The 11752-nt window shown below is 42.6% G+C and overlaps 1 protein-coding gene across 2 annotated transcripts in view; it reads left to right on the plus strand.

Moving 5' to 3' along the window:
* Positions 1-10648, plus strand: part of RNF32 (ring finger protein 32) — a 31016-nt gene extending 20368 nt beyond the window's left edge. For both annotated transcript variants that reach the window (XM_069960502.1, XM_069960500.1), the window contains exons 8-9: positions 8823-8990; positions 10105-10648. In XM_069960502.1, the coding sequence (XP_069816603.1) occupies positions 8823-8990; positions 10105-10326 (390 nt within the window). In that variant the 3' untranslated portion in view covers positions 10327-10648. The remainder of the gene's footprint in view (positions 1-8822; positions 8991-10104) is intronic.
* Positions 10649-11752: the final 1104 nt, after the last annotated feature.

Consider the following 11752-nt stretch of genomic DNA (forward strand, 5'->3'; position numbering starts at 1 on the left):
TGTCCGGGCAACCCTCAGAGGATAGCGGTGGTTTGCTGCCGCTGCTCATATTGCACAGAGCGTCTGCAGCAGATCGCTGCTATATTGGTCGTTTGTCTTTCAACATGTTGAAAGACAAATGACAGCAACAATCAGTCGACATCGTTCATGGCGGCTGATCGTTGCCCTCTATTACACAAGATGATTATCGGCCGAATACAGCCAATTATCGTTCCGTGTAATAGGGCCTTAAGGCGGCTGCTGCCTTTTAGACAATTTTATGTCAGCCTGTGTTCTCTGAATGGGCCACTTAGAGAGTAGAGAGCCTGTCGCAATGTACACTATGTGTGGGATTTAGGGAATACAGGGTTATTGTTATAATATTATATATATGTATATATGAACAATTCTCATGTATACACTTATAGCGCTACAGTTTATCTATGGAGTGAATGCGTTGTATCTATTTGTGTACATAAAAGGGCTCCCGATAGGGTTAATGCTGATAGTGTACAATATTGTATTGTGCTAGATAAGAAGTGTGCACTAATTGTGGGGTAGCTAGATATAATACATAGACAGCTATCCATTATATCTAGCTACACCACAATTAGTGCACACTTCTTATCTAGCACAATACAATCTTGTACACTATCAGCATTAACCCTATCTGGAGCCCTTTTATGTACACAAATAGATACAACGCATTCACTCCATAGATAAACTGTAGCGCTGTAGGTGTATACATGCGAATTGTTCTCATTGAGATATTTATTAGGGACCACAGAATCCCAAGCTACACTTCAAAGGCACAACGGGTGTGTGTGTGTGTGTGTGTGTGTGTGTGTGTAAAATGCATTCAGACCCATTAAAGGGGTAGGCCACTTTATAGTAAAATTGCTCAGTGTACAGTATTAGTAAGTGTACTCACTGTATATACTGACAGCAGCTCCCTGTGTACCTCATAGAGCTAATATCAGACTCCCCTCCTCCAGGCTGGGCTGCCCTGCTCTGTGGTGTTTTCGTCCATAAGATGGCTGACATGGAGGAGCATGTGACCAGGCCCCGCCCCTCTGTGTCCACCACTGAGCCTGTATATGTCTATGGAGAACACAGGGGACAGGGCCTGGTCACATGCTCCTCCATGTCGGCCATTTTGTGGACTGAAACAAAACAGAGCAGGGCAGCCCAGCCTGGTGAAGGGGAGTCTGATATTAGCTCTATGAGATACACAGGGAGCTGCTGTCAGTATATACAGTGAGTACACTTACTAATACTTTGTACTGACCTATTTTACTATAAAGTGGCCAACCCCTTTAACGTTTTTACTGTTTTTGTTATTATGTTATCACCTTGTGCTAAAAATAAAGTCAAGTTTCTCGCATAATTTTGCTCTCAATTCCCCGTAGAGACAAAGTAGAAACTTAATGTTAGAAATCTTTGCTAATTTATTTAAAAGAAAAGTACACTGTATTTAGTAAAATGACCTTTGGCAGGGATTACAGCCTCTAGTCATCTTGAATATGATTCCACAATTTTTGCTCCCCTGGATTGTAGGGCTTTCTGTCATCCTTCTCTGCAGATCCTCTTAAAGAGGACCTGTCACCCCTCCCCCCCCCCCCCGCCCCCTTACCAGGGGTGACAGGCTCCCGACCCCCAGCTAGATCCCCTTATACTGACCTCATCTCGCCGAGTCCCGCTCCCGGAGCCGGTCCCGGGATGGAGGTATCCCGGTCAGAAGCCGGGGCGCGCGCTCTGGAGATAGGTCCGGCGTCCATAGAGAATGAATGGAGCCGGACTCATATCTGCAGCCGGGATATCTCCGTCCCGAGACCGGCTCCGGGAGCGGGACTTGGCCAGATGAGGTCTGTATAAGGGCATCTAGCTGGGGTCGGGAGCCTGTCACCCCAGCACGGGGGTGACAAGTCTCCTTTAAGCCCTGTCAATCTGAATGGGGAGTTCTTGCTGCACTCAATGACATTCACAGAGTTGTCTCTACGCTGCTCCTGTCTTGGCTGTGTCCTTAGGGTCATAGTTGGAACCTTTGCTGGACCTTTGGCCCAGTCCCAGGACCATAGAACTCCAGATCAGGTTTTTATTCAGAATATCTTTGTACTTTGCTCCATTCAGCTTTTCCCAAACCCTGATCAATCTTCTTTCCCCTGCTGCTCAAAAACACCTGCACAGTATGATGCTGCCACCACCATGCTTCACTGTAGGGATAACATTAGGTAGGCCATGGGCTTTGGTGGATGTGCTAATAAACACGTCAGATCCATGGAGGTCACATATCACACTGTAGAGATTTTAAAGCATCAATTGCTAACATCTTGGGGGCAGATACCACATGGACACCATTTTAGTGCCAAATACCTTCAGGGCCGGCTCCAGCTTTTTGTGGGCCCTTGGGCGACAGAGCCTCGGCGGGCCCCTTTGAGGAGCAAATCATGGAGAGACAGGCGAGGAAAGATTTGCAGCAAAAGAAACATGCGGCTGCTGCATATCAGCCTCCTCCTGTATCTCCTAATCTCTGTGGTAGTCAGGACTCTGGAGGAGTCAGACCCAGTCACAGGATTATATATATGTGTATATCATGCTGGTGCTGCTAGTTCTCCTGTATACAGCTCCTGCTGTGTGTGTGTGTGTGTGTGTGTGTGTGTGTATATATATATATATACATACACACACACAGAGCAGGAGCTGTATACAGGAGAGCTAGCAGCACCAGCATGATATATATATATATATTATATGAACATGGTGAGACCTATAGTTCTCCTATATACAGGTCCTGCAGTGATATACAGTGTATATATATATATATATATATATATATATATATATATATATATATATACACACACACACACACTGCATATCACTGCAGGACCTGTATATAGGAGAACTAGAGGTCTCACCATGTTCATATGATAGATAGAGAGAGAAGATAGAAGATAGATAATAGATAGATAGATAGATAGATAGATAGCTGATAGATAGATAGATACAGATATCTAGTTGTTTTATGTATAGAGGTCCTGCTGTAATATATATATATATCCTGCTGTAATAGATATATATATTACAGCAGGACCTCTATACACAAAACAACTAGAAGCACCAGCACATACAGAACACTATTAGTTTGCAGAGCCTACCGTGCTGCCCTCTATCAGGTCAGGTGTCCGATCACATGACCCGTGACATCATCAAAGGTCCTTCACACTCAAAGGTCCTTTCCTACTCGGCTGTAGGGAAGATTTGTGAAGGAAGACAGGTGCCCGGGGACCCCAGTATGGATCGGTGGGCCCCTAACTGTCACATGTGGCCTCTAGGGGCCCAGTCCCCTCTGTTACTACACTTTTTTTTCTTTTTTTACTAACAAAAAATGTAGTAACAAACGGGACTGGGCCCCTAGAGGAGCTGTGGGCCCCGGCATTTGCCCTAGTCAGCCAGGTGCTGACGCCGGCCCTGAATACCTTCTTGTGGTGTCCAGGCCTTGACTGCTCCTAGCTGTTTTGGCTCCAAGAGAGGGACCTTCACAATATTAAAGGAAATCTGTCACTAGGTTTATGCTGCCTTAAATGAGGGCAGTATAAACTAGTGACAGAAATGCTGAACAGATCGGTGTATTACTTACATAATTTTGTTCAGCCGTTCTCCTAATATGCAGGAGAATAGGATTTTTGCCACACCCCTCCCCCCGTCCTCCAGCTGCTGATTGACAAGTGACTGCCTATAGACAGCATGGATAGATAACTGCCAATCAGCAGCTGGTGGGCGGAGTTTTCTGCTTATGAATATTGAGGACTTCCGAGCTCATGCACATAATGTAGAGGACTACTTATTGCCCATGTTATTCAGGAGGATATCTCTGAATCAGCTGCACAGAACAATATAAGTGATACACCATTCTTTTCAGCTTCTCTGTCACTAGTTTAGGCTACCCTGAGATAGCACACCATAAACCTACTGACAGATTCTCTTTAAGGTTTTAATGGCTTTAAAGTTATGGTTGATTGACAACATGAAAAACATCCTTTCTCAAAGGGGCAAAATTTTCTCTTTCAAATGAACTGATGTCAGAAAGTTAAACGTGAAACGGTGCTCTCTGCTGCCACCTCTGTTCATGAAGGGAATTGTCATGAGCAGTAGCAAATCCCCATAGAAAACCTCTTCTGCTCTGGACAGTTCCTGACATGGACAGTGGTGGCAGCAGAGAGCAGTGTGTCAGACTGAAAAGAATACACCACTTCCTGCAGAACATACAGCAGCTGATAAGGATTGAGAGTTTTAAATAGAAGTAAATTATAAATCTATATAACTTTCTGACACCAGTTTATTTTAAAGGAAAAAAAATCCTCTTTAAATTGTATTCCTTATTTGAAAAACGGTGTAAACGTCTTGTTTTCGAGCTGGGGATACGGGAGGTGAACCATAGTCTTGTACCAGTTTCTGGGTTACCATGTTTCTGTTGATTGTGTCCAGGACATGAACTGAGAATGATATGTTTATTACACGTCTGACAGAGCCACAGTAGTTTTACTAAGATCTAAGAGTCCCTAAAAGGTCACAGCAACTATCTCATTTATGTCAATATCCACAATCTGTGTGTACAGAAAGCAAACTGTTCCCTAGAATGTAGCCGGTGCAGTCGCCAGCCGCTTTGATCCTTACCTATAAACCGTGCTTGCATAAGCCGTTTAATTGAAGCAGCTCATTTTACGGGGAGCAGTAAATCTTTTTCATATGCATTACATTATCTGGAGCAGGATTTAATGCCAGTCCCTGCTCTTTATAAGGAGCTACTTTGGCTGTGAAATAACATGGAAGGCTGTAGGATTTGTCTCTCCTGCTATGAGATTTCCCCAAACGCTTTAATTTAAGTCTCACCAAACACTGGGCCGGTCATGGGGTTTACTTATTGGCCTGACCAGGACGGGGGCAAACATTCTGCTGTCAGCTCCAAGCAGCGGAGCAGGCAGAGGCGTATTAACCCTGTAATGGCTTATCACTGACTCATTGATGTGCAGTAAATTCCAGGCCTTTTCATTTAACTTTTCAAGATTGCAATAAGTCAACACATTAGTAAGCAATTTGCTGACATTAAGATGGATTACTTGGAGAAAAAAAAAAAAAAAAGACTCCTCGGAGTGCAGAAAGTTCACCTGGGCGTTCTTCTTAGTCTTTTTTTTTTTTTTTAATCTTTGCCTATATATGTTTTTCCAGACATTTGTATTCTCCTTGCTCTACATTAGCTAATTTCACTATTGTGGAGCTGTTAACACGTCTTTGTTGCCCTGTTGACCGTGCGGAGAATAAAAGCTAGTTACAGGTGATTACTTCTTTGTTGCATTTTTGTGTATACTATGCCTTTTTAGTGCGGGATTTAAACACTGGCACGGGAGCATTTAACCTTTCTGCTGCTGTTGGACTGAGTACTTCAGGGAGAAAATGGGCCAACTCTTAGTGCTTAGTGACGCATTTTAAAACTTCGGACAGCGTGTAGGACTATATTACCTATACATATTGAAAGTTGATGTTCTAATAAGGGCTTTTTGCATGGATCACAAAAGGGACTGGACTATTGGTAACTAGAGATGATCGAACATCAGGATTTTTCAGGTTCGATCGAACTCGAACCTTCATCATTTGATTCCCGATGGGGAAGGTGATACAGCCTAGGTAATAGGTTGTATTCCTGTTTTTTTTCAGGCGGTACCCACGAAAAGGGAAGACATCAGGAATCAAATGATGAAGGTTCGAGTTCGATCGAACCTGAAAAATCCTGACATTCGATCATCTCTATTCGTAACCCATTAGTTATTCACACGTTCAGTAATATTTTCTAGTCCTGAAACAACCCGCTAAAAATTACGGATTGGACATCTGTAGTACATCCATATTGCATCCGTATTTCCTTAAATCCGTTTTTACTACTGACTGCTTTCTACAAGTTAATAAAGTTGAGTAGGTTAAAAAAAAATAGCACCAGTTTGCCCAACCCCTAAAATAAGTCACATGATTGCTTGTCAGCCTGTGGTTGCTTAGAAACAGAACCCTGTGACCTATGAGTCATCCGTTATTTTTTACGGGAATACAGAAATACGGATGCCAAACATGTTGCAATCCGTAAACAATTAATTTCAATGAGAGGATCCGTAAAAAAATCTGGGTTTGCACTAGGACACGTCCTTTTTTTTTTCGCCATTGATTTTCGTCCGTTTCATCTACTGCCCCATAGACATCAATGTGCACTAACTCGGATACGGAAATACGGATCCGTAAATTACGGGACGTGTGAATAAGGCCTTAGTAAAAATTTATGATGTTTCAAGCATCGTTTCTTAAGGTGGTCGCAGCTAGTAGTGCTAGTACAGAGTCGGGAGGCTGCCGTACACCTTAGACGTCAAACCTGCGGCCCTCCGGCTGTTGCAAAACTACAATTCCCATCATGTCTGGACAGCCAAAGCAGGTTTGACACCTGTGCCTCAGACAGCTGAACCCATCACAGTCGTTGGATTTGACCGAATTTATTCTGAGGTGTATAGGCACCTGTAGACGTCTGCATTGTGCAGCTGTTACTACTCCTGTAAATGTGTGTGTATATATATATATATATATATATATATATATATATATATATATATATATGACACATAAATGGGTGTCACCATTCCCCTCTGCAGTAGTGTGTGTCAGCTACAAAGGCTAAATTCGCACGTTCCATACTTTTCTCCGTAATTGCGTATCTGCAATTACAGGCAAATTTAGTGCTCATTGATTTTAATTGGGCTGTATACACTGTCCGTAGTTTTACAGATCCGTAATCTGCAAAAATTATTGAAAAGCCCTAGTACAGACTGTAACTGCAGCAAAGTTTCCCATAGAAGTCAATGGCAGCTTCTATAATTTTTACGGAGATCTTTAAAAAAATACTAGGGTTTTGCAACACCTTCTTGAGTTGTCTATGCTATATGTGTTTATATGTGGCCACCCGGTGACTGCGATGTGAATTGCGGCCTGCTTTGTTAGCACGTCATGAAAATAGAGTGATTTATTTTATCACAAGAAAGTGGAGTATTTAACTAAATCTGCAGAAACGTAAGGGCGGACACATCATAAATCTTTGATACAAGATAAAGGAACATTTTACATGTTAATAATAATTTATCACATACTATATTCCTAGCCCCAAAGTGGGGCCTCCATGCCCATGTATTGTGGTTAATCAGTGAGGAGACACACCTTTCTCGCCATTCATCTGGATGACATACACTACAAGTGTAGGGCTGTCTATGTGTTTAGCTTCAGTAACAAAGGGACTTTTAGCAGAGATAAATTGGTGGCTGGATATGAAAGGCATACGTGACTGCTTAATAGGTTTACATTACTACGTCAATTTATAAAAGCTGTCCAGATCTGTCTCCTTTCTTCATAGGAACACAATACCGATGCTATAGGCGGCTCGCCGTAATGAGCGCTGCAATTCTCTGCTGAGCAAACACTTCTCTTAAATCCTATGACTGCCCATTGCAGCTAATGGAAAGTTTCTATCATTGCTATCTTGACTTTGCTGAAGTTTCGCCTCTTTTCAAGCTGAAATATTTAGTGAAGTTGAGGTGTCAGGTCAATGAATTTTTCTATAAAGAAATGTTTTCTGCATGATGAAAAATGTGGATTCAGAAAAAGTCATAATAGAAGTTGCTCTCAAAGGTTGTAGGAATGATTTATGTGTTGTCTGCCCGGATTGTAATGTCCCCTCTTTGTAGTAGATGGAGTCTGCAGGGTTGGGTTGGTCGGGGGAGGTATGATGTATGGTGGACAGCATGTCGGTAGTTTCCATGTGTCGCTTTTACTTTTTTTTTGGGGGGGGGGGGGGCGACAACACGTAAAAGAGGAAAAGAGAGAAAGACCCTCCCCCTACTGAAAGAATGACATCACAACGTGTGTGCCATAGGGCACATGCCCCCCCCACCCCCAATATTGCCGCTCCTGTCAGTCACTTAGATGCCCCTATACAGTGCCTCACATCCCCCTCTAGAATGTCGGCCACATAGGTACCCCTTTAGAGTGTAAGTTACAAAGTTGCCTCTATACACTGGCTCAAATGCCCTCCCTACAGTGTCAGCCACATAGATGCCTCTATACACTGGCTCAAATGCCCCCCCTTCCCTCCCCAGAGTGTCACTTAGATGCATCTATACAGTTCCACACATACCCCTCTAGTGTCAGCCACATAGATGCCCCTATAGAGTACTGCACATACCCCTCTAGACAGTCAGTAACATAGATGCCTCTACACACAAACCCCTTTGGTGTGTCAGCCACATAGGTGCTCTCATAGCTCGTAGAGTGCCTGATGCATGTACCCCTTCTATACAGTGGCTCATATTGTAGCCACAGCTGTGCCCCAGAGCCCTGTCCCCTGTCCATACTTCCCCCTGTAACAGACTTTCTTACACCAGGTGGAGAAACACATTACTTGCACTATCCCTGACCTCAATATCATGGAACACCTCTAAGATGAATTGGAGTGCAGACTGAAATCCAGACCAGATAATCATCCAACACTTTGGTCAAATAGGCACAAATTCTCCTAAATCTTGAGAAAAATGCTTCTCAGAAGAGTGGGGGCAGTTAGAGCTGCAGAAGGAGCTCACCCTTAGGAATGTTTAAGTAGCATACAGTGAGTGTTAGTGTACATTCACACACTGCAGATTTTCTGCAGCAGATTTTAAATGCATTGATTTGTTTTGCTGTAGATTTTTTAAGTGATCTGCATCAAATCTGCATCCTGTAAACATATCCTTACATATCCTTTTTTTTTTTTTATATCCTAGCTGTCAGAAATCTCAGACCGACTAGTAAGATGCTGCAACCCAGACATTGATGGTTTATTCAGTGAGATTGATCAGGCAATTGCCATAAGTCACAATGTTTTCCATCAATTGGAACAAAAGTGTAATCCAGAAATTGGTGAAGCAGAATGGGAAAAAATCCAGCTACAGGTGAGCTCAATATTTATATACTGTAATACAGTTTATTGCTTTTACAATCTCAGTTCTAAAATGATATACCCTATACTGTGCATGGATAATACTGATGTAACATGTACATTGTCTGGAAAATTTAAATGCTGCCCTAGGGCGGCTAAGGAAATCATGGCGGCATCTAACTTCTCCAGACCCCAGGAGTCAAATGCCAAGCGGGTGGGTTTGAAAAACGTTGCCAAACGCGATCAGTTCGGCAACTCCGCTAAACACAAATAGGAAGGTAAAACAAGTGATACCGGTCTCTTACCTGATAGACCTTTGCAAAGTTGTGAAATCAGGTTTTACATCTAATTTCGACTTGTAGAGACTAGGCTTGATCGAACATCTGAAAAAGCTAGGTTTGATCCAACTCGATCCTAGCCGGACCTTCTGTATCTGATTGCTGATGTTATCACAGTTCGTGCAGAAGGAGGAGACATCCCCGAGAGCACCTGGAATTCCGGGATTCAGCCTATTACCTAGGCTGAATCCCGTAATTCCAGGCGGTCCCCGGGATGTCTCCTTCTTCCGCACGGATCGTGAAGACATTAGCAATTAAATGCGGAAGGTCTTGCTAGGTTCGAGTTTGATCAAACCTAGCTTTTTGAAATGATCGATCAAGCCTAGTAGAGACCATGTTCAGCTGCATTTATGTCTTCTTACTTCCCTCCTTTCCTTGTGATTGATGTACAAGGTTCAGTGCTGGAAGCCAGGAAAAATTAACTTTTCCCCTATCCACAGGATCTATGACTCTTGAGCTCAGACATAAAACATGATTTTATAACTTTGCAATCAGCCACCGGCTAAGAGACTAGTGTAATTTGTTTTATGCCACTATCTGCACATGTCTGCAGCTCTGAGCATGATATAGAGCTGACATATTCCCTTTAATCGAATAGGGCCAGGCTGTAATACCAAACACAAGCCGTAAAAAAGGGGGGCACATCTATTCTTGAATTTAGGATGAAATTTAGGAATACTATGCATCATTACTGTACCAAGTGTGCATTTAGCTTTCCCCTTCTTATAGTTTGGCTTTTTAAGAATCATATGTGAGGCTATTTGTTAAACCCTCCCTGTTTCCTTCTAGGCTGTTCGACAAGAAATAATGGACTGTCCCATATGTATTATGCCACTTTGTCCCAACAATGAAGAACACCGAGGCCCATCTAACCGTCAGACTGTCCTCCTATCTTGCTCCCACGTCTTTCACCTTGCTTGTCTTCAGGCATTTGAAGAGTTTTCACTGGGGAAATGTCTTGTTTGCCCTTTGTGCCGCTCTCCGTACCAAAAGAAAATTTTCTCCTGTTAATACTTTTCAAGGACCAAGTAACCCAATAATAGTGTATACCTTTCCAATATACCTTATGGTATTTGAAATTGAAAAGTGTAATACAGCTAGTGACCTGGAGAGGCATAATGCCAGTTCCTAGATGCAGAGGCATTCAGGGACCTGGAAATCCTACCGCAACAACATCGAAAGAAGTCACTGATAACCTACAATGCCTGCCATCAAAAGATAGTGGGGGTAAATGAATATCTGTGTGATATATTTTTAGACACCACTATACTCTGGTCCTGCACAGTAAAATGTGCTGAATGGTCTTTGGTAGATGTAAAAATTAAAATAGCAATGTCTCAATATATTGTGAAATCTTATTTTATAAATTTCTTATTTGACTGCCTTAGGGGTTTTAGAAATATTCTGCTTCTCTTAGTACTGATTGTATTTCAGATTTAAAGGGGTTATCCAGGATCAGAAAAAAACAGCTAATATTCTTGCAAAAACAGCAAGAACATTTCCCTATTTATATTCCAATACTTGCAACCGAGTGGGACTTAAAAGAGAAGTCCGGCCAAAATTATTTTTTTATATGTTATTAGTAATGGAAAGTTATACAATTTTCTAATATACATTAATTATGGGAAATGCTCATATACTGCTATTTCCCTTAATTTAGTATATCAGGAAGTGTTAGAATTCTCTCAGAAGCAGTGACGCCACGACGAACGGTGTAATTCCTATGGAGTGTCCAGCATGGGGCGCTCTATATATAGAAGTCAATGAGTACCATTGACTTCTATATATAGTGCGCCCCTGCTGGACGCTCTATAGAATCAATGGATGTGTGTATGTAATGTAATGTTATGTACTGTACTTTGTGATTGAATACATTTATGGAATACTTTGGGGAGCAAGTGTCCTTGCTCCCCTAAGTATCCCATAAATGTATTCAATGAATACATTTGCTGGGCACCGAGCAGGGAGGGAGAGAGGTGCTCGTGCATTTACCTCCCCCTCCCTCCCTGCTCAGCGCTGGGCACATATACACAGTACTACTCCTGTACTACTATCTGCAGATAATGGGGGAGTAGTACCTGTGCTATCTATCCCCATCACATGATAGATAGCACAGGTACTACTCCCCCATTATCTGCAGATAATGGGGGAGTAGTGCTGTGTATATGTGCCCAGCACCGAGCAGGGAGGGAGGGGGGAGGTAAATGCACAAGCACCTCTCTCCCTCCCTGCTCGGTGCCCAGCAAATGTATTCATTGAATACATTTATGGGATACTTAGGGGAGCAAGGACACTTGCTCCCCAAAGTATTCCATAAATGTATTCAATCACAAAGTACAGTACATAACATTACATTACATACACACATCCATTGATTCTATAGAGCGTCCAGCAGGGGCGCACTATATATAGAAGTCAATGGAAGCCCCCTGCTGGA

Source organism: Dendropsophus ebraccatus, chromosome 2 (assembly GCF_027789765.1).
Source record: "Dendropsophus ebraccatus isolate aDenEbr1 chromosome 2, aDenEbr1.pat, whole genome shotgun sequence".
Classification (NCBI taxonomy): domain Eukaryota; kingdom Metazoa; phylum Chordata; class Amphibia; order Anura; family Hylidae; genus Dendropsophus; species Dendropsophus ebraccatus.